This window comes from Vanacampus margaritifer, chromosome 11 (assembly GCF_051991255.1).
Source record: "Vanacampus margaritifer isolate UIUO_Vmar chromosome 11, RoL_Vmar_1.0, whole genome shotgun sequence".
Taxonomy (NCBI): domain Eukaryota; kingdom Metazoa; phylum Chordata; class Actinopteri; order Syngnathiformes; family Syngnathidae; genus Vanacampus; species Vanacampus margaritifer.
This window is the reverse complement of record NC_135442.1, coordinates 2,091,224-2,114,277: the sequence shown is the minus strand read 5'-3', so window position 1 is coordinate 2,114,277 and position 23,054 is coordinate 2,091,224. Positions and strand designations below refer to the sequence as shown.

Below are 23,054 nucleotides of genomic sequence, written 5' to 3'. Positions count from 1 at the left end.
TTTCCCCGCATCCAGACGTGGCCGGAGGACGCTCTGCAGGCGGTGGCGTGCCGCTTTTTGGAGGACGTGGAGATGTCGGACGAAAACCGCGCGGGCTGCATCGACATGTGCAAGACTTTCCACACCTCCACCATTCAGCTGTCCTCTCGCTTCATGGACGAGCTGCAACGCCACAACTACGTCACGCCGACCTCCTACTTGGAGCTCATCTCCACCTTCAAGACTTTACTGCAGGCCAAACGAGCGTAAGATTGCAGCGTATGCCAATAAACCGTTTTTAGCAAGTGGGACATTGACCGTTTCATTTTATGCCAAATATGAACAAATCAGTTCTGTTGACTGTTGACTAATTTATGATGTCATGTAGAAACGGGGCAAACGCCATCGTAAATGGAAGTCTCCCTCGTCCGACTTTTCAAACGGATTTTTTCTTCCCCATGCCAGTGAAGTGATGACGCAGAAAAGTCGCTACGTGGTGGGACTGGAGAAACTGGAGTCGGCGGCGTCGCAGGTGGCCACCATGCAGGTGCAGCTGGAGGCGCTGCAGCCCGAGTTGATCGAGACCTGCAAGATGGTGGACCAGATGGTGATCCAAGTGGAGCGCGAGTCGGCCGAGGCGGCCGAGACGGAGAAGGTGGTGATGATGGACGAGGCGGTGACCAACGAGCAGGCCATGGCCGCCAAGGCCATCAAAGACGAGTGCGAAGCCGACCTGGCCGTGGCCATGCCCATTTTGGCGTCGGCGCTGTCGGCGCTCGACACGCTCACGCAGAACGTGAGCGCGGGAAAAATTGCCATTCATTGCATGAAATGCCTACAATGAGTTTGTTCCAATTATTGTTGTCTTTAAATTTGGTTTTGTGGATTTATTGTAAAATCAACATTTGTAAAGGAACTGGGCAACAGTAAAATAGAAAAAAATAAAAATAAAAAATCCATGTTACAATGCAAAATTTTGCACAAAATGCAAATATTAAGTCAAATCAATCACTTTCAATTAAAAAAAATGAAATACAACATGATCTTAAATGACCATTTTATTATTGAAAGAAAATAATTTTTTTTACATTTACCCTTTTGATTATTTACTAATAATGAAATAAATTATTTAGCATGAATTGTTTTCTTAAGTACTAGTAACTATAAATACCTTTGAAGGTTTTTAGATGGTATTCTATACAATATTTTGCCAATTTATTAACCAGAGCTGCAGCATTGTGAATGCGTTGCAGTTTTTTGATGCTCTTTTGAGGGATTCCAGTCCGAAACGTTTGTTGTTTTCCGTCCTAGTCAAATGGCTGACGTGACGCTTTTGCTTTCAGGACATCACTTTGGTCAAGTCCATGAAAAGCCCGCCCAGCGGCGTCAAGCTGGTCATGGAGGCCATCTGCATCCTGAAAAAGATCAAGCCCGACCGCGTGGTTGACCCGGCTAGCGGCAAAAAAGTGGAAGACTACTGGGGTCCCGCCAAAAAGCTCTTGGGCGACCTCAAGTTCCTGCAGAGCTTGCGCGAGTTCGACAAGGACAACATCGCCGCCAACATCATGGTCGTCATCCGGGACAGGTACATCAGCAACCCGGACTTCGTGCCCGAGAAGATTCGGACGGCCTCCACCGCCGCCGAGGGCCTGTGCAAGTGGGTCTGCGCCATGGACAAGTATGACGGGTGCGTTCCAGACACAAAGTGGGCGGGGCTGCTCTACCTTGGAATCATTGTTGAAAATCATTGTTTTAACAAGCTATGCTGGGCTCGCTGTAAACAAGCACTCTTAACGCAGCACAGGCTCATAATCTCACTTTTGCCGATTTGTATCAGAAAGGTCAAAAAGGCTGGAAAACCAGACCTAGGCTTAGAAATGGTCCCGATGATCAGCATGTGTCTACCTGGCACTTGCTGTCCATGTTTTTGTCGAGTCATCGTCGGACTAACGTGAACTTGAAAGTGAGAAAATGACAGGCGAGATGTGCGTCCTGCAGTGTGGCCAAGGTGGTGGCTCCCAAGAAGGAGAAGTTGGCCAAGGCCGAGTCGGAGCTCGGAGTCGCCATGAAGGATCTGCAGAAGAAGCAAGCCGCCCTCAAAGAAGTGCAAGACGAAGTCTTCAACCTCAATCAGATTCTCAACGAACAAAAGAAGAAGAAAGTCGAACTGGAGGATGAGGTTCTTCATTTGTAGACCGCCTACAAAATGCCGTGGCTTCGCCGCCCAATAACGGGTCCCCGATGCCGACGTTGTTTTTTGTCCAGGTGGATCTGTGCAAAAAGAAACTGGAGCGCGCTACGCAGCTGATCGGCGGCCTGGGCGGGGAGAAGACGCGCTGGAACGAAATGGCGCTCAATCTGGGAAATCTCTACAACAACTTGACCGGCGATATCCTCATCTCGGCGGGCATCGTGGCTTACCTGGGAGCGTTCACCTCCAGCTTCAGACAGGTCGGTGGCTGGCCACGGCTTTTCAGCATACCTTCAAATGTTTGTACGCGAGTATGTACGTCAACGTCTCAATGGCCCGTGCGGGAAATCGAACAGGAAGTCGACGTTCTTGTTTGAAGCGGACGTTTTTGGGTGACTTACCTCACGTGTGTCCACGTTTCCAAAATAGTCGATCATAATGGGATCAACGGACAAGTGAGAAGGACGGACGCTTGCCTGGATTTGAAATAGAAGCCTGTCATTTTTCTTTCAAGCGGCCATTTTGCATAAATTCCTGATTTTGTGTTTTTTTTTTTTTTTTTTCTTGGGGAGAGCTCAGTATTGATCATTTGACATGTCATCATCATTGTTCTCCCTTTTTTTATATATATATTTTTTTATTTTTTTTTATTTATTTTTTAATTTTTTTTCTGATTTTGTGCTTTTAGCGAACACTTCGAATGGAATTCTGCCAAATGGGTCCCAATCGGAAACGGGGGTACGAGACGGTTGGGCGACGTCGAAGTGTGATTAACTCGTTCACTCCCAGGATTTTCACTGAAGCAATCCACTTCACTCGCGGATGTTTTACTGGATTTCGACTGATTTTGCAAGGCAAACAGAATATTGTGTTCTATTGCTATCAAAACATGAAACCTACCAAAAGAAAGATTAGAGTCTCTTCTTTCATCAGAAAAAAATATATTTCTATCTGTTTCTGTTTTGCAGCAATTAGCATGAAAATATAGCTAAGTTTCATCATTATTCACAAATCTGTTTATAACTGTTGGGGAAAGAGCTTTTTGCAACATGGCCCTGGTTGATATCTTATGCTCTGCTGCCACCTACTGGCGGTTTTTGTAATAACTACCATTGCTTCAATCGTTCTCTGCATCTGTTTCTCAATACATTCTAAATGTTTGAATATGCAAATCTGCAAAGACTGCGACTCGTGTATCTCCACAATTGTGGAGATACAGCGTTCAAGTTTTTCCTCATTTCCGTATATTTAGCACTTCTGGCCTCCACCTTTTCGTGCGCTATTACGAGGTAAATCGTTTTTTTTACTGCCCATCCCCAAGAATGATGAATTACTTTGTTTGATTTTTGTTTCATAAACAACCCAAACTCATATTAATCAGCATCCCTTGTTTTACTCGTGCTGGCCCATGCAACGTTTTCTTGCCCCCCAAAATTTGTGTCGTAGTTGCACTTTGACACTTTTTTCTGTCGTGTGTACAATTTATAAGACACTTTTTCTTTTCACTTTATTTTCACTTTATGGGAACTTTAACAGTTGACTGACAATAACAACGGATGCACTTGATTGGAGTAGGAGACTTTACATATCTGTAAATGATACGGTAAGGTGTTGTGATCCTAAACGCGGTGTACATTTGATGTGATCCAGGAGCAGATTGAGGAGTGGTCAAATCAATGTAAGGAAAAAGAGATCCCCTCCTCAGGCAACATGACTCTAACCACTTCTCTGGGGGAGCTCGTCAAAATCCGGGCCTGGACCATCGCTGGCCTCCCGACAGACGGCTTCTCCATCGATAACGGCATCATCATCTCGTGAGGGATCAACGGAAGGCCTCGACAATCTAGTTTTGCGTTGAAGCTAACAAGATGTTTAGCATTTCACATGTGCGCGCGCGTGTGCGTGTGTGCGTGCGTGTATTTATAGCAACGCCAGGCGGTGGCCTCTGATGATCGATCCGCAGGGCCAGGCCAACAAATGGATCAAAAACATGGAGAAGGCCAACAGCCTGGCGATCATTAAGCTGAGTGATTCCGGCTTTGTTCGCACCCTGGAGAACTGCATCCAGTTTGGAACGCCAGGTGAGCCGGCGTGACGCGACGGCCGCCCTTTTCGCCGTCGGCAACCCGCCGCTCCGCTTTCATGCTTCGGCTCTTTGTGTCAGTTGGAATTTATTTCTGCGCGTTTCGCCAAATGCGAGTTGAAGTTTGAAGATTATTGCTCTGCATTTTTATTTTTGTGATCATTCAAAAGATGCCCCCGGCCGGAGCTATTTGACCCCCGGTTGGCAAACATGAATAAATCCAAGACAAAAAGACTTTAATGCAACGTGTTAGATGACCTGCATTAAAAACAAAGACTCTTAAATTGTCAACTATTTTTTTTCAGTTTGACATTTTGCTCCTGCTTGTGCTCCGGCCAATGAAGTCTTTTTACATATATTTTCTAGCATTCATAAGCGAGGCATGCATTTATTAAAAAAAGACATGAAATATTAAGAGTAGCGATGTGCTGACCTAGTTCATCCAGTGAAGCAAAGCTCGTCGTCACGTCTTTGAACGCCACTTAAAAAGCTTTGCGGGCCGCCTCCCGCCCGGCGCTCTGTCATTTATAGATAGTGTTAATGTTCCCAACATGAGAACAGCATTATCATACTTAATAGGGATCCGCATCAATATTCATGCCATGGCAAGCAATTGTAATCATTTATTTTGCCTCGCTGATTTCTCATTATTGCGCACGAATGTGAACGCAGGCAACGGAAAAGTGGCAAGACTTTGGTTATACAAGTTACATCATTGAGACAAAAGGATACGGAGGCGCAACAATAGTGATGACACACGTTTTATTATGTAAGGCAAGTGTATTTCAAGAGGAAAAAATGAAATGAGATTACGCTTTTATGCAATTTTTCCCCGAAATGTTAAAACTGTTTCAGGTGTCTATAAAAACAAGGGAAATCTAGGGCGTTGCGACTAGATGAGCAACTCCGACCTGTGGAAGCAAATACTAAAGAGCAAAAAGAGTGACCCAAAACAGGTTATTTTATCAATTACATATATTTTAAAGTCAGAAAATGGATTTTAACACCAATCGCGAATGACTATATTTAGTGTGGTTGTTGCTTGAACATGGCTATGGATCTTCAGCCAGCCCAGCTGGCAAGTCTTGGTGAGAAAAGCAATTTTAACATCGCAATTTGGCCAAATTCAGAGCCGCTCACTCACAGATGCATTTCCCAAAATGTGCAGATAACAAATGATTGCCTCGGCGGGAATTCCAGAGAGCCAACTATTTGCATGCAAGCGGTTCAAAAAGGACCCTTTAAATTCGATCGGGTCTTTTTAATTGTGAAAATGTTCTCCTGCAGTCCTGCTGGAGAACGTCGGCGAAGAGTTGGACCCCATCCTGGAGCCTCTGCTGCTCCGTCAGACTTTCAAACAGGGCGGCGCCATTTGCATCCGTCTGGGAGACAGCACCTTTGAATACGCACCCAACTTTCGCTTTTATATCACCACCAAGCTACGCAACCCGCACTACCTGCCCGAGACCTCCGTCAAGGTAAGCGGGCGGGAGGGACGTCACGTGATGGCTTTTGTTCACTTGTTTGGAAAACCTGGCAGAATAGAGTTTTATGTTTACACGTGTACTCATTGGCCAAAGTCTACAGTACAAACATTCCATAAAATATGCGTGTTCCTTTAATAGTTGCTGCCATTTGAAGTCATTTTAAATTCCAAGAACTGCTTAACTCGTTTGTTGGAATCAAAACATTCAGTGCCGAGGACGAGTTAACTCGTTTGTTGGAATCAAAACATTCAGTGCCGAGGACGAGTTAACTCCTTTGTTGGAATCAAAACATTCAGTGCCGAGGACGAGTTAACTCGTTTGTTGGAATCAAAACATTCAGTGCCGAGGACGAGTTAACTCGTTTGTTGGAATCAAAACATTCAGTGCCAAGGACGAGTTAACTCGTTTGTTGGAATCAAAACATTCAGTGCCGAGGACGAGTTAACTCGTTTGTTGGAATCAAAACATTCAGTGCCGAGGACGAGTTAACTCGTTTGTTGGAATCAAAACATTCAGTGCCGAGGACGAGTTAACTCGTTTGTTGGAATCAAAACATTCAGTGCCGAGGACGAGTTAACTCGTTTGTTGGAATCAAAACATTCAGTGCCAAGGACGAGTTAACTCGTTTGTTGGAATCAAAACATTCAGTGCCAAGGACGAGTTAACTCGTTTGTTAGAATCAAAACATTCAGTTAACTTGTTTGTTGGAATCAAAACATTCAGTGCCAAGGACGAGTTAACTCGTTTGTTGGAATCAAAACATTCAGTGCCGAGGACGAGTTAACTCGTTTGTTGGAATCAAAACATTCAGTGCCGAGGACGAGTTAACTCGTTTGTTGGAATCAAAACATTCAGTGCCGAGGACGAGTTAACTCGTTTGTTGGAATCAAAACATTCAGTGCCGAGGACGAGTTAACTCGTTTGTTGGAATCAAAACATTCAGTGCCAAGGACGAGTTAACTCGTTTGTTGGAATCAAAACATTCAGTGCCAAGGACGAGTTAACTCGTTTGTTGGAATCAAAACATTCAGTGCCAAGGACGAGTTAACTCGTTTGTTGGAATCAAAACATTCAGTGCCAAGGACGAGTTAACTCGTTTGTTGGAATCAAAACATTCAGTGCCGAGGACGAGTTAACTCGTGTGTTGGAATCAAAACATTCAGTGCCGAGGACGAGTTAACTCGTGTGTTGGAATCAAAACATTCAGTGCCGAGGACGAGTTAACTCGTTTGTTGGAATCAAAACATTCAGTGCCGAGGACGAGTTAACTCGTTTGTTGGAATCAAAACATTCAGTGCCGAGGACGAGTTAACTCGTTTGTTGGAATCAAAACATTCAGTGCCAAGGACGAGTTAACTCGTTTGTTGGAATCAAAACATTCAGTGCCAAGGACGAGTTAACTCGTTTGTTGGAATCAAAACATTCAGTGCCAAGGACGAGTTAACTCGTTTGTTAGAATCAAAACATTCAGTTAACTTGTTTGTTGGAATCAAAACATTCAGTGCCAAGGACGAGTTTTATCGTTATGGTATGTTTTTTCTTCTTCTTTTGGGAGGGGTAAAGAAGAGGCCGATGTTGTTTTAATTTGCAAGCTATGACAAGTCACTCTCAGGATTTGCAAGTGATGCGCACCGATCCGATCTTGGTCCATCCTTGCTTGCGCCGCAGGTGACTCTGCTCAACTTCATGATCACCCCGGAGGGCATTCAGGACCAGCTGCTGGGCATTGTGGTGGCCCGAGAGAGGCCCGACCTTGAGGAAGAGAAGCAGGCTCTCATCCTGCAAGGAGCTGAGAACAAAAGGTACATATGGTTTTATTAAGGGTGTCAGGCAATTAAAATGTTAAATCATCATTAATTGCACGACTTCAATACTTAACTCACGATTAATCGCAAATTTTATATCTGTTCTAGATGTACAATAACATATTTTTTTCCTAAGTTTTCATACTCTTGTTAACATAAAAGGGGAAAAATGTGAAACTAATAGAAATTTGGCTGCATCTTTTAGTCATTGATACAGTCATTTCATAATTGATAACATTGAGTTAAAATTGAAAAGATGTTCTGTACTGTAAAAAAACGAATGTGATATTGATTTGTTTTGGTCATTTTTCTGCCTCTAGATGGCATCATTGCATTTGTAAGATGGTTGGTGACAGCTCAGTGCTAGCTAATCTTTAACATGAAGTAACTTCTGCACATTTTTAAAATTGTAAAATACAACTTGACCCCATTTCCACAAATATATTCATTATTATTAAATGTATTACTGCTAAATTTTGACACGGACGTGTCTGATGCGTTGCGACTGGAATTCCCCCAGTACAGGCTTTTTTTTTACAGGCATTTTTTATACATTGCTTTCAAAATCAAATAATACTGCACTTGAGAAATGTTTTTTTTTTCAGGCAACTGAAGGAAATTGAGGACAAAATTCTGCAGGTGCTGTCGTCCTCGGAGGGCAACATCCTGGAGGACGAAACGGCGGTGACCATCCTGTCGCAGTCCAAGGTGCTGGCCAACGAAATCACCGAGAAGCAGGCGGTGGCGGAGGTGACGGAGGTGAAGATCGACGAGACCCGCCTGGGCTACAAACCCATCGCCATCCACTCGGCCATCCTCTTCTTCGCCATCGCCGACCTGGCCAACATCGAACCCATGTACCAGTACTCCCTCACCTGGTTCATCAACCTCTTCATCCTCTCCATCGACAACTCGGACAAGTGCGACGACTTGGAGGAGAGGTGAGCCGCGCGCAACGAAACTCGCTCCGGTTGAGCCGAGACTCGGAGTTGTCCGCAGGTGGACTTTTCTTCGTGTCTCTGTACGTCCCTTGACGAAAGTCCTGCGGCGTGTTGTCCAGGCTCCGGATCCTGAGAGATCACTTCACCTATTCGCTCTACGTCAACGTCTGCCGTTCGCTCTTTGAGAAAGACAAGCTGCTCTTCTCCTTCTGCCTCTGCGTCAGCCTGCTGGTGCACAGGAAGCTGGTAGGAAAACGCAACTTGGTTTAGACAGCACTTTAAAAACAACCGTCAAGCCCAAATCAGACATATCAAAACAAAGATCCCATGTTTTCTTAAGATAGAACCCAGAGACGGCAAATACAATGAAAACAGCACGGGTGCTAAAATTGAACCCTGTGGAACACCGTACGACAAACGAGTGGGCTACCAAAAAATGTGACTTGCCACCACACAGGACACAAAATTTGGCCTCACCTACAGCTCGCAAAAACTTAACAGATTTTGGACCAAAATTTCAGGGCGAACCTAAAATGCACTAAAACCTTTACAGGTGAACTTAATTTGACCTTATGTGAAAGTGTGTAATGCCAACAGAGCTCGAGAGAGACTGGAAGAGTCACAGAAAGGCAGAAAGTGAACATCCTTGTTTTTTTGGGGTCAATTTTGCTGTTCTGCTCTTTCTTAGAACAGCAAAGTGGTCGGAAAATAAAAGTTTGTTAGGAAAACTGGGCAAACCGTACCGAGTGGTCTTCTGTGACCCACAGATTATTGTGTCCTCTAAACATCAAACTTAGGTGAGACCCCCCCTCCAGTCCCATACTTGACAAATATATTGGTTGGTGGCAGTCAACAGCTGAGTTCCAGTTGACAAGTCGTTCAACGAGTCAAGTTGACCTGTAAAGATGAAAGTGCATTTTGGCTCCATTTTGCAATTTCCCCCCAAAGCCTCGTAAATCTCTCGCGACTTTTTGTAAGAGGTGTAAGTATGTCGCAGGTGAACGAGGACGACTGGCACTTCCTGTTGACGGGCGGCGTGGGGCTGGACAACCCCTACTCCAACCCCTGCACGTGGCTTCCCAAGAAGTCCTGGGACGAGTTTTGCCGCCTGGATGCCGTTGAGCAGTTCAAAGGCCTGCGGAGGGACATGGCCCAAAACAGGAATATTTGGAAGGACGTCTACGACAGTGCGGTCAGTCCGTGACTTTTATTATTTTGATGGGCTGGCAAGTCGGTGAATATATTAAAAATATCCCTGCCTATTAGTACGACACCATTTGTGAAAAACACTATTAATTTGACTGCCAGACGTTTTCAGAAAAGGGATGCCGTGGGTGCCAGCCGATTTTAAGCATTTTGACTGATCTTTCAAGGTCCATAGAAAATTATGTGTTTGGACTATGGAAACACACATACTACCAAATGAAAGATTGGACTCTCATCTTTCATCAGAAAAAAAAAGTTTGTTTCTACCTTATTCCGTTTTTCAGTAATCAACAATAGAAAATGGTTAGTTTCACCTCTGTTTTGAAACAAACGTCTTTTAACGTCTTTGGCACTCCTCCATAGGATTTTACGAAACGTTATTTAACGTTTTTGGCAGTCAAAGAGTTAAGTAGCATCTTCACGATTGCCAATAATAGTTTATATTTGAAATATACCACAAAAAGACTCATTGCTAACTCATTTCTCATCATAAACCTTAAAAACAAACATCTAATAGGTGATTTTATTTTTGAAAAAAAGACAAAGACGCTCTGTCACATCCACTAACAACCCATTAAGTAGTGCTTAAAAAATGGTCTAACCAAAGTCGCTTAAGAGACAAAAAAAAAAAAAAAGTTAGCGTATGAGATTTTGCACTCTTTGCTTTTTTTAAAGGAACTGCAACTTTTATCTAATGGAATCTCTTCATTCCCTATTTTGCTAGAAGCGTCCGCGCTATCTGGATGCTCCAACAGCTGTTAAATCGATATGTGGCGCGCACACACACGCACACACACACACACACACACACACACGCACACGCGCTTTGATTTATAATCAACATACTCAGCTGCCACACTTCTATCTAATTAAATCCAGTTTGTTCCAGTTGCAGATTTTACATGTGTTGGGTCTCCGTTGCCAGAACAGCTGTTCAGTCAAGTTCACAGAAAACACGCACACGCATGCACACGGACAGGCAAGCCCCCCCCCCCCCATCCTCCCCCCCCAGGAGAGCCGAAAGAGGTGTTTTGGTCTCGCGGAGGGAGATGATGAGGATTCCAAAACTTGCAGCTACGCATTGATCGCTTCCTCCAGTCTTCTTGTTCAGATGAATGTTGTGGCTCCGGCCCAGTTGGCAGTGGCTCCACCGCCCCCCCCCCACACCTCCTCTATTTGTTTTCATCGTTTTCCCGCCCCCCCCCCAACATATTTATTCACCTCTACCCGTGTTCTGCCCGCACGCATGACAAATGACTTCCCCTATTTTTGTCTTAATTGCAATGATTCGTCATGTAGCCGCTCAATAAAATCGCCAACCGCGCACCAAAAGTTGACAAATAGCGTGAAAATAAATATTGATCTAATTTGCATGTGAAGTTGCGCAACAAGGACCGTGTTGTCTTTCTCACTTTTTTTTTCTTTACGTGCTGGTGGGCTTGTGCATTATTAAGATATGTGGATTCTCTCGTGATCATTTTTGGCCCCCACGTGGTACTTAAGTGCCGAATATTCGTCTTGAGTCCGGTTGTACATCATCACGGAGCTTGGAATTTTTCCCCAGACATTTGAATGCCATAGAAATCCATTGAAAAGTACCAGCAACAGTGTGGAAAAAGTGTGCACGTTGAAACTATACAGAAATGAGTTGCCAATGACTCGAAAAAAGAAAAAGACGTTTTTGGGAGTGAAAGACAAAGTTTAAAAAAAAACGTGTTTACACGTTGTTGGGTTTCAATGAGTTAACTCTTTGACTGCCAAAAACGTTTAACGTTTAGTAAAATCCTATGGAGGAGTGCCAAAGACGTTAAAAGACGTTTTTTTCAAAACAGGTGAAACTAACCATTTTCTATTGTTGATTACTCAAAAACGGAATAAGGTAGAAACAAACTTTTTTTTCTGATGGAAGATGAGAGTCCAATCTTTTTTTGGCAGTATGTGTGTTTCCATAGTCCAAACACATAATTTTCTATGGACCTTGAAAGATCAGTCAAAATGCTTAAAATCGGCTGGCACCCACGGCATCCCTTTTCTGAAAACGTCTGGCAGTCAAAGAGTTAATAGTATTTTGAGCACATTTCAGAATTGTGTATGAAAATAGTTGCAAAGTAGCTCTCAATTTGAAAAAGGTGGCCGACAATAGGCAAAAACAGGCAGTCGATGTTTTGAAGAAAACCTGCCTGGAGACGACCGATGAGTTTGTGGTCATGTGTCCTGTCTTGTAGAACCCCCACCAAACTCCGCTCCCCAACGAATGGCAGGAGACGCTGACTCAGTTTCAGAGGATGCTGGTGATCCGATGTCTGCGGCCTGATAAGGTTCGCGTTTCGATTGCAGTCGACACCGACTCATTGAAGAGACGAGATTGTCGTTACGGTTCCATGGATTCATTTGCGGTGTTCCTCGCCCCCCCCAGATTATTCCGATGGTGCAGGAGTTTGTTTCCGACAGTCTGGGAAAGCCCTTCATCGAGGCGCCGCCCTTCAACCTGAGCAACGCCTTCGGCGACAGCCACTGTTGCGCACCTCTCATCTTCATCCTGTCGCCTGGCTCGGACCCGATGGCCGCCCTGCTCAAGTTTGGACATGAAAAGGTAACCAGGGTTTTTTGGGGCTGCAGAAGATCTGTTAGGAAGTCAAGCTTGATGTTGTACACCAACATTCATCAAGCCTTTTCTCTACTAATATTTGTCCTGGACTTCATTAAGAGTTCTCAAGACGCGTTTCCCACGCTGACGTCTTCTGCCGCTTGCGTTTTAGGGTTTTACAGGGGACAAGCTGACGTCGCTTTCCCTGGGCCAAGGCCAGGGTCCCATCGCCATGAAAATGATTGAGGCGGGTATTGCGGACGGCACCTGGGTGGTCCTCCAGAATTGTCACTTGGCCACCTCGTGGATGTCCACGTTGGAACGAGTCTGCGAGGTTCGAATGCGCCGCAAACGCCACCAAGGCTTTTCTTCCGCAAATCCGTGCACTGATGCGCTCTCCGTCCTCACTAGTAAGACAATTCCTCATATAATAGGGCGCACTAGTAGAATGATAGTGTCGGAAAAGCCTTTATAACTCTTTGACTGCCAAAAACGTTAAATAACGTTTAGTAAAATCCTACGAAAGAGTGCCAAAGACGTTAAAAGACGTTTTTTTTCAAAACAGGTGAAATTACTCAAAAACGGAATAAGGTAGAAACAAACTTTTTTTTCTGATGGAAGATGAGAGTCCAATCTTTTTTTGGCAGTATGTGCGTTTCCATAGTCCAAACACATAATTTTCTATGGACCTTGAAAGATCAGTCAAAATGCTTAAAATCGGCTGGCACCCACGGCATCCCTTTTCTGAAAACGTCTGGCAGTCAAAGAGTTAATAAGGCACAGTCATTCTAATAGTGCACTCGTACTTTTTGTCCAGCTCAATCAGGGGGCTTATTTGGCTGAGTTGATCAAAGTTCGACTCGTGTAATTAGCTGCTTCACACCAAAATGGCTAACTTCCTGTTCAATTTCTACCATGGGTACTTGAGACTTTTTTTTTTTAACGCATTCACTTGCGGCCATTTTCACTGAAGCAACCCCCTTCGCTCCCAGCTGTTTGGCTGGATTTTGACTGATTTTGCAAGGCTCACACAATATTGTGTTCTATTGCTATAGCAACATGGAATCTATCAAAAGAAAGATTTGCGTCTCTCTGAGTAAATGAGCTTTTTTTCAACAAGGCCCTGGTTGCTCTCTTTTGCTCTCCTGCCACCTGTTGGCCGTTAGTGTAATAACTACCATTTCTTCAACCGTTCTTTGCAGTTGAGAGGCTGCATCAAAGCCTTCTGTATGCTCTTGCTAGCATAAAAAAAAACATAAAAAGCCAAGATTGTATTATTCAAAATTTTCCTCTCAAGTGCAGTCCAATCTGTTGCTTTGACTGTGTTTTGCGCAGGAGCTGAACCCGGAGTCCACGCACCCCGAATTCCGCTTGTGGCTGACCAGCTACCCGTCGCCCACCTTCCCGGTGGCCGTGCTCCAGAACGGCGTGAAGATGACCAACGAGGCTCCCAAAGGCCTCAGGCCCAATGTCGTCCGTTGCTTCTTGATGGACCCCATCTCGGACCCCAATTGGTTCGACAACTCCAGCAAGCCGGTCAGTTGACGTGTGTGTGTGTGTGTGTGTGTGTGTGTGTGTGTGTGTGTGTGTGTCTTTATGAGGATTTCAACTGATTAACTGAGCGGAGTTGAGATGTCTTTAATGAACATGAACACTGTCGGTTGGCTTCTTACTGCCCCCTGGTGGCCAAGGTGGGTACACCAGGCAGAGCAGCACATTCAATCGATGCAGTGTGAAAACAAATGTTTCATTCTTTTTACGTCATTAATGTATGTTTTATTTTTCCTCATTACAAATCCCACTGCTGCTGTTTGGAGGGCGTTGGATGCTTTTTCAAGCCCCCGCGTGTGCGTTCTGGAGTTTGCGTCAGCTGTGGAAACATCCTGGCCTGTTGATCTGAGGCCACACCTTCCACTCGGCCCTCACCTTTGTGTACATTGTGCACGTGCGTGCGTATGTTTTCCAGGCCGTGTTCAAGAAGCTCCTCTACGGCCTGTGTTTCTTCCACGCTCTCACCCAGGAGAGGCGAAAGTTCGGACCCCTGGGATGGAACATTCCGTACGAGTTCAACGAGACCGACCTTCGGATCTCTGTGCAGCAGTTACAGATGTTCCTTGAGCAACATCAGGTAGATTTCAGTTCAGACATCGCGACGAGACGAGCGGTTTTGCAACAGTTTGAAACGAAAAAAGTGTCATGGCAACGAAAGCATTTTCACTCACAAAGGCGGCACTTCATGCCCCCAATGCAATTCTTCTCTGGTGCTTTTCTGTGGTCATTTTTCCACCTGCGATTGTTCGTCTCTATCCGCCCACTTCGTATGCTAATAAGTCTCCTAAGCATGTGATCAGCGAAATTCCAAAACACCTTTTGACATTTTTACGCACTTAGCGCTCAAAACCTCCATCGTTACCATGGTGACGTAAACGTGTTTTTCTTTAATGACGTGACATTTTCATTCTCAAGTGCTGCTGAATTTTTAAGCGCTAGTCTGCAGAAAATGCCAAAGCAGCAGCCTTTGTTCGCCCTTTCTTATGTAGAGCAGACGTTGAGAATAATACGTGCGCTACATCAGCCTTATCTCGTTTCCCACATTAGGACGCCGTGAGACTAAAGAGAACTTTATTGCCGCAAGTAACCCGGCAGCCGCTACTTTTTAAAGACCTTAAACAACACAGAATCGGGTATGTTTGTAAAATAACACCTTCCGAACCCGGGCAACATCGTAAACCATTTTGCTTCTTATCATTGCAGGCAGGTGAGTCGGTAAATCTGCAAATTAGTAACGATGGGAAAATGAAGCTTCATGAAGCACTTGCGATACTTTTTGACTCCTCTAGATGGTGCTCTTGGTTCAAAGATAAAGACGAGTGCAATGAAAATTCTTTCATTTATTTTTTCCATTTGATTTTATTTGAAAGGGACAAAGAACTTTAATGAACAACAGTTGTAAATATGCCAGATTCTAGCAGCAGTTGCTCATTTGCTACTGTAGAGCCCGATACAGAAATACATTAAAATGCACGCACACACATACAAAAAAAATACAAAAAAAATGAAAAAAGAAAAGAAAAAAGGAGAGCAATGATGATGACATGTCAACTCGGTAAAATTACCGAATGAACAATACTGTGCTCTCCAGAAATAAAATGAAAAAAAAATGCACATCACAAAGCAACACAAATTCAATATAAAACTAATAAGAACGTTACAATAAGACAACAGAATGTCACAGTAAGACGACAAGATAAAAACAAAAAATATAAAAAGTTCAAATTGATTACATTTCCATTGCATCGTTTGACCTATGAGTGCCATCTAGAGGAGTAAAAAAAAATATCGCAAGTGCTTCATGAAGCTTCATTTTCCCATCACTACAAATTAGCCGATGCTAAGCAGCATATTTTTAAAAAAAAAAAAATCCCCAGTGGGGCCGTTTTCGAATCACTCCTGACCCCGCATGAAAGGAACCGACCGTTTCCAAAGCCGACTTTGCCAGACCGAGAGCAGAACATTTGAACGGATCTTCAGAATATTCTTTTGTGCCATGTGACGAATTCCACCAGGAAGTGCCGTTCGACGCCTTGCGCTACATGACGGGCGAGTGCAACTACGGCGGTCGCGTGACGGACGACTGGGACCGACGGACGCTGCGCACCATCCTCGCCATCTTCTACGACCAGAAGATGGTGGAAGATCCCAACTACAAGTTTGACCCCAGCGGGATCTACTACGCGCCGGCCGAAGGAGACGTAAGTACGCAAGTGACACCGTTTGGCTCCTCGGACCGACCGTTATTGGCCGCATCTCTTGCCAAAAGTCAGACTTCGGCTCACCTGCGAGCTCATGAGGATCGAGCGGAATGGACGGATTCGGGATTCGTGTTGGTGTGTGAACAAAAGTAGTGCGCTGACAATAAGGACAAACAATAAGCGTTATGCCAAATGTGTTCCGATCCATTTGGCGCTTTGTTCTCACGTGTGACGGCCCCCTGCGAGCCCCCTCCGAGCGCGTCTCTTTTATTCGCGGACTCACATCAACATAGTCATTGTAACAAATGTCAGCCGTCCAACTTGCTTTGTTTTTGTTTGTTTTTTCAGTACGAAAGTTACATCGAATACACCAAGTCGCTGCCCCTCAACCCCTCGCCGGAAATCTTCGGCATGAATGCCAACGCCGACATCACCAAGGACCAGTCCGAGACGCAGTTGCTGTTTGATAGCATCTTGCTAACGCAGGTACATCTCTCTCTCTCTTTTTTTTTTTTTTTTTGCGTCCGCTACCTGCCGGAAAACTCTGCAATTTTTATGTCAAACCAAGATGGCCACTTGAAACCAAAATGTCTGCTTTTCTCTTGAATTTCTGTTGTGGGTCCTCGAGACACCCAATTGTGTTTATTGATGAAACGGGTGTACGGGCCCTAATTAATGAAACAAGAAGCAAATGTACCCGTTGCTCCTTCTACATCAGGGAAATCCAAATTTTTTGTTTGAGGGCGGCATACGGACAAATGGAACGATGCGAGGGACACTTTTCAAAGACTTCAACCCAACATGCCAAAATCAATCAATCAATCATATATTGTTTGTATTGTCTAGTAGCTAATTTGATGAACTTTCTGTGAAAGGTGATAATGCAAATACTGTAGTTTAACAGGAAGTCAGCCATTTTGTTTTGAAGGAACCAGTTTGTGTCAAATCCGGGCCTCAAATTTGAAAAAAAATAAATCAAATGTTTGACCGAGCAACATGAAACGGAAAGAACATGTCGATCATTTCCGGACGCACAAAAATCTCTCGAGCACCCATGGCTCAACTTAAACAGAAAGTCGGCCATTTTGTTTGAAGACTCATTTCCGAGCTGGTCCGTTGACTTTGTTGAACGATGCAAGCATCAAGAAAATGACGAGTGACCCTGCAAACATATCAATGAGCCGTTTTTGGCCGTGCGGTGCCAAACGCGCCGCGCGCCAAAACAAGCTTCTTGGACGGCTTCCCGCACGCACGCACGCACGCGCGCACGCACGCTGACACTCCAGCTTGGCCAACATCCCGCGTGGCTCACTTTTCATTCCAGGGGAAACTGGCATGATATTTGCATATGCCCGCAAAACTCACACGCCCGCAATCAGATTCAGCAGCGTCCCCCCGGGGGGTCCCCTCCGCCTTTTTAGATGGGAACTCGCCAGCCTTCAATATTTGATTGCGCGCTTCGTTGAAACATGCCATGCAACATTCATTAAAGGGAAAAGTACAAATGCATTTTTCAGCTGTTTGTTGCGAGAGCTCCAAAAAGTGCGTCCAAAAAAAATTCTCCTTAAGAGGCTCATCTCGCCTTTTGCCGCTGCCAAGCAAGACCCCCGCCGTGTGATGCCGCATCATTATCACTCGCCGCTGGAAAAATAAAAGTGTCAGATTATGTCTTATTCTGTCAGATTTACAGCTTGCCTCATATATATATTATATAAACAGATCAAATCCAGGAAATGTCTTGTTGCTGGAGCGCTTGAGTGCCAAGTTATTATCGCGTCAATGCGTTGATTTTATTCTCTGCATTTTTGTCTCTTTGAAAAACCGTCACCTTTTTCAACCAATTCGAATTGTTCACCTTGTTCAGGAAACGCTGGCTACTATTTCATTTTCACGTCCACCAAATAATATTTTCATGATTTCACATTTTTTTTATTTTGCCATTAACAACACTTGACATCTTGAAGACTTAAACTTTTAAAAGATGGAAATGAGGAATTCCTGGCTACAATCGTCAACTCATTTCAATGTATTCCCAAATTCCACATTTTCCATGAAAAAAAAAAAGGATTTACAATTATTCTTTCTCTTTCCACATTTTTTTGTCATCACCATTCCAACTTTCACATTCCCCAAATTCCCTTGCCGTATTTCATGACTCCAAAAATTTATATTAATATTATCCACATTTCTTCAAATGATTCCAATTATTTGCAGCGCATTCAGGACATCTTTTTGAAATGGATCCCATTCGCAAAATGATCGTATTGTCACGGTTGCGCAGTGGAGGACAACCACGGCAGGGATACATGTGAAACTCAACATGATTTATTGAACAAAAACACTAAGAAGGGTCCTGGGTCAACAAAAGCAACAAAGAGCTGAAAAGACCAAAAAATCAAAGTAACAAGAAAAACACACGAGCGCTGACAGCGACGACGAGCCAACAAAGACCGAACAAAAGCTGGCAACTAAATACAAGCCAACTGACGAGACAACGAGAGACACCTGGACAAGACGCAGGTGGCCGGCGGAGATGATTGGACGACTCGAGGGAAGCAGGATGACGAGTGCAGGTGCGAACAAAACGAGCGAGTCAGACAGGACACCAATCAGAACACAGATTTTCACAAGAACTTTAGAAAATGAGGAGATTTGGAGAATTCTTGACATTTTCCCACTCATTCAAAACATTCCAACTTCAAAACTGTCCTGCTCATTCTGGTCAACTTTAGAGCTGCTTAATACCTTCCGAAACTTCTCACACTTTGAAAGTAAAATTCATAAATCTCTAAAAAAAACAAAAAAACAAAAGTTCCCAAATGATGGAATATGTTACAATTTGACGTCCTACTTCCACATTTGTTGACCTTTTAGCTTCCGATTGGATTTGCTACACTACGACTTTCTTTAGCATTTGCACGCCATTTCTTCAGATACATTTTGACATCATTTCAGGAAATGCTTTGTAAAATACACGACCCGTTTGTTGTGGTGGTTCCAGAAAAACGCTGCAGACAAACATTGACCCATAAAGTGGATTGATTTCAGGACTGAACAAAATGACTTTTGAATATGTTGACTTTGTTTGCACATCCTTTCAGCAGCGCCGCACTTTAGGGGAAATGAACTCATTGACTCGCAGCCATTTTCACTGAAACAATTTGGACTGATTTTTGCAAGGCCCACAGAATATTGTGTTCTATTGCTATAAAAACATGGAAACGACCAAAATAAATATTCAAGTCTCTCCTTTCTATAAGGGAAAAAAAAGAAGCATATTTGTATATGTTTCCGTTTCATCGCTATTCACAAACCTGTCGAAAAGAGCTTGTTGCAACATGGCCTGGTTGATCTCTTATACTCTGCTGCCACCCGCTGGCCGTTTTTTTCTGTGTGTGATAAGTACCATTGCTTTAAGCCACCTCTTTGTGTCAGAAGCTGCATCAAAGCCTTCAGTACGCTCTAGCTTAAAAAAACGTATAAATACGTTTTTGGAAGTGAAGGACAAAGTATTCCAAATTTATTTACACATTTTGGGGTTTGAATGAGTTAAAGGACAAGATTCACGGATGAGCGAGTGAATGGCTAATTTGGCAGAAGTCGAAGCCGGCGAGCCCGCGCGGGGGTCCTTCTCATCTCAGCCAGCGGCGTGACTCCGCCTCCTCCCTCTCTCCCACCAGTCGCGCTCGTCGGGCGGCGACTCCAAGTCGTCGGACGACATGGTGTTCGAGGTGGCGGCCGACATCCTGAGCAAGCTGCCGCCCGACTTCGACCTGGAGCTGGTCATGCTGGAATTCCCCACCTGCTACAACGAGAGCATGAACACCGTCCTGGTGCAGGAGATGGGACGCTTCAACAACCTGCTCTGCATCGTCCGGGACTCCTGCGTGGACCTCCAGAAGGCCATCAAGGTGCGAGGGCCTTGCGGCGTGACAAAAGAATCGGCGTTTTTGTAAGCGAGCCCGTCCGGATTGCGCGCAGGGCCTGGTGGTGATGTCGTCGGAGCTGGAGGAAGTTGTGAGCAGCATCCTGAAGGGCAAAATCCCCGGCATGTGGATGAAGAGGTCCTACCCGAGTCTCAAGCCGCTGGGGAGCTACATCACAGACTTCTTGGAGCGACTTCAGTTCTTACAGGTACGCAAGCAAGTACAAAAAAAAAAAGCGAATACTAAAACTAATAAAAGCTAAAAGGATAAATCAAAACAACAGTTTAATGAAAAAGACAAAGCTGCCCATGACCAGTGGAACCCGTGGCCTTTTTCCAGGACTGGTTCGATCAGGGCACGCCGGCCGTATTCTGGGTGTCGGGCTTCTTCTTCACGCAGGCCTTCCTGACGGGAAGCCAGCAGAACTACGCCAGGAAGCACACCGTGCCCATCGACTTGCTGGGCTTCGATTTCGAGGTCCTGGAAGACGTCAAGTACAAGCGAGCGCCCGACGACGGTAAGAAAAGAGACCCGATCGTCATAAACGGGGAAAAGGCATCCTTTTCCTCATTTAAAAAACACTCTTGTTATACATAATGCAGTTCAAATGGATTCAAAATATTTTATATTTTTCATTTTGCTAGTAAGATAAAAGAATGGAAAATAATAAAAAAAATACAGTATGTCACATGGTTACATGAAAAACAGTCAACCACAAACAAACAAACGTATTCTAGCAGCTGCAACTCGGCGATGGAATGTTGACGGAAAGGAGACGGCTTTTTTTGGGGGGGGGGGGGCATGTAAAGCACCAGCCACAGCGGGCTCATCAAGATTGGACACGGTTGCCCCCCCCGTGGAAGATTCACTTCATGGTCTGACATCGCCGGGCTGGGATGAAGACGAAAAAAAAAAAAAAAAAGATTTCGTTTGGTCTGCCGTGAGATTTCCATCCAACTCGCTCAGAAAGACTCATTGGTGCCTTGAGATACGAGTGGAATTTGCTCCTAACTCAAAACACGTCAAAATGAATGGAAATCAAATCGATTCATTCCAAAAAAATATATACATATTTTTGTAATGTGTAAAAAAAATAGCTAGTGTACTTCATAAATTAAAAAAAAAAAAGCAATGATATTATTTGGAATGTAAAGAAATTAATTTTTTTTGCCACTTTTCTTTTTCTTGCTTCAATTAAATGATGCTGCTCCTATAATGACATTTTGCATTGTTCGTTAGCATGAAGCTAACAGAGCCCTAAGGCAAGTTTTATTTATTTTTTATTTTTTTAAAGTTTTAAAGTCACGTTTAGTTTGAGTGAGAGAAGTTGTTTGTTTGTTTTTTTAATTGCTGACAAAAAAAAATACAAAAATATGTCCAAGTTTATTTTAATGACTCATAGTCCCAGAAATACGGTACAGGAATGAAACGTGTCACTTGACTTGAAGTCAAATGACAAGTATTAATATAATATTACATAACAAATGTAATATTTGTGTGTGTGTGACTTTCAGGCGTGTACATCCGCGGCCTGTTCTTGGATGGCGCCCGCTGGGAGAGGAAAACAAAACTTCTGGCCGAGTCGTACCCCAAAGTGCTTCACGACACCATGCCTGTGGTGAGTCGCACACGCTGCGGGTGGGACGATTACCTCCGCCAAGCTCAAAATGGGGTCTATGCCACAGAGGAGGCGGGACTGACTTCCCACTTCCTGTTTTGCGACGTGTAGGCCACGCGTCCCAGTTCGTGCGCTTCCGCCTTTGTGCCCCTCGGATGCCCTCTATGGAAACACGTTTTGCGAATAAGCGCTGGCGAGACCGGATATGACGTCACACGAACGTTTGTAGTCCCAAAGTAATGTCGAACGATAAAGTAAGGCATGTTAAAGGAGACGACGAAACAGAAATCTTTTTGGAATCAATAAAATAAGCAAATATGAATGCGATTTTGTATGCAAAACAGCAAAGAAACGCTACGTTTGATCAAGAATTACAAAAGAAAACTCATAAGACGTAATCACACTGCTCACTTCCTGGTCTTCTTCTTTTAAATTACGGGTGCATTACATCTCTATGGTGTATAGCGCCACCTACAGCGGCGGAGTCCCCTCAATAGTTGCAAAAGAAGAACGAATGGAAACCGGCAGAAGTCGCGTGTCTGTTTTGCGCCTTTTCAATCAATTCACTTTAAAGATGTGAAACAATTGGATGAAAACCTGACTTAAATGTCTTCTTTTTTTTTTAAGAAGAAAAACGCGCTGTTGTGATAAAACTGAAAATCGCGAGCCGGCCAAAATCTCTCCTGCCGTTTGCGTTGACAAATTAGCCGAGCTCGCGTGAAAGCAAATGCAAGTCGTCGGGAGATTTCAAATGCCGGCAGCAAGTCATCCGCTTTTTTCACTGATTGTTTTTCTACCTCGTTGTCGCCCCGAGTGCTGATGAATAATGCACATTCAATAATTAAAAATGTGTTTATTATTCGCAGGGAGTGGAAAACAACAGAAGCGGCTTTGAAATGCAAAATAGGGATGACGCTCGCTCCGATTATTTATTTATTTTTACCGTTTTTTTTTGAGTTGTTTTGAGTGGCCCACTTGATGTTTTGCTTTTGTCAGACTCGTTGAAAGGTTTTAAGGGAGCAACACCTTGTTAGCGCTGCCCTTTCATGTTTGCGTCCAGCAAAGTTTGACTTTGGGAGGATTGTCGTGGAAATGCGCGCAATGGTCTGTTCACGCCTCCACCTTTGTCCGTGGTTCTGTCCCGTCCGCCTCAGATGTGGCTGAAGCCGATCAAGCGTCTGGACATTCCCGAGCGGATGTGCTACTTGTCGCCCGTCTACAAGACGAGCGAGCGACGGGGCACTCTTTCCACCACCGGGCACTCCACCAACTACGTCATCGCCATGACGCTCAACTCGGACGTGGATGCTCAGCACTGGATCCGGCGCGGGGTGGCGCTGCTCTGTCAGCTCAGCTCATAAACAGCAACTTTGGATTTGGAGGTCGGTTTTTATTGCTTTTCAGCATTGAAAAATTCGCCTGCCGGGGGACGACATTTACACACCTGGTTGCATATTTGTCTTTTCTTCTTGTATTTAA

General features: G+C 44.3%; 1 protein-coding gene across 4 annotated transcripts in view; it reads left to right on the top strand.

Moving 5' to 3' along the window:
• Window positions 1-23,054, top strand: part of dnah7 (dynein, axonemal, heavy chain 7) — a 55,708-nt gene that overhangs the window by 32,314 nt on the left and 340 nt on the right. For 3 of the 4 annotated variants that reach the window (XM_077579149.1, XM_077579151.1, XM_077579150.1), the window contains 24 exons: window positions 16-245; window positions 445-775; window positions 1,323-1,666; window positions 1,978-2,158; window positions 2,245-2,430; window positions 3,821-3,984; window positions 4,097-4,251; window positions 5,541-5,731; window positions 7,409-7,542; window positions 8,151-8,486; window positions 8,606-8,732; window positions 9,484-9,678; window positions 11,918-12,010; window positions 12,109-12,285; window positions 12,452-12,613; window positions 13,615-13,815; window positions 14,246-14,407; window positions 15,846-16,031; window positions 16,380-16,517; window positions 19,712-19,942; window positions 20,013-20,165; window positions 20,297-20,474; window positions 21,472-21,575; window positions 22,730-22,957. In XM_077579149.1, the coding sequence (XP_077435275.1) occupies window positions 16-245; window positions 445-775; window positions 1,323-1,666; window positions 1,978-2,158; window positions 2,245-2,430; window positions 3,821-3,984; window positions 4,097-4,251; window positions 5,541-5,731; window positions 7,409-7,542; window positions 8,151-8,486; window positions 8,606-8,732; window positions 9,484-9,678; window positions 11,918-12,010; window positions 12,109-12,285; window positions 12,452-12,613; window positions 13,615-13,815; window positions 14,246-14,407; window positions 15,846-16,031; window positions 16,380-16,517; window positions 19,712-19,942; window positions 20,013-20,165; window positions 20,297-20,474; window positions 21,472-21,575; window positions 22,730-22,936 (4,566 nt within the window). In that variant the 3' untranslated portion in view covers window positions 22,937-22,957. Of the gene's footprint in view, window positions 1-15; window positions 246-444; window positions 776-1,322; window positions 1,667-1,977; window positions 2,159-2,244; window positions 2,431-3,820; window positions 3,985-4,096; window positions 4,252-5,540; window positions 5,732-7,408; window positions 7,543-8,150; window positions 8,487-8,605; window positions 8,733-9,483; window positions 9,679-11,917; window positions 12,011-12,108; window positions 12,286-12,451; window positions 12,614-13,614; window positions 13,816-14,245; window positions 14,408-15,845; window positions 16,032-16,379; window positions 16,518-19,711; window positions 19,943-20,012; window positions 20,166-20,296; window positions 20,475-21,471; window positions 21,576-22,729; window positions 22,959-23,054 lie in introns of all 4 variants that reach the window. The other variant, XM_077579147.1, reaches the window with a different exon arrangement.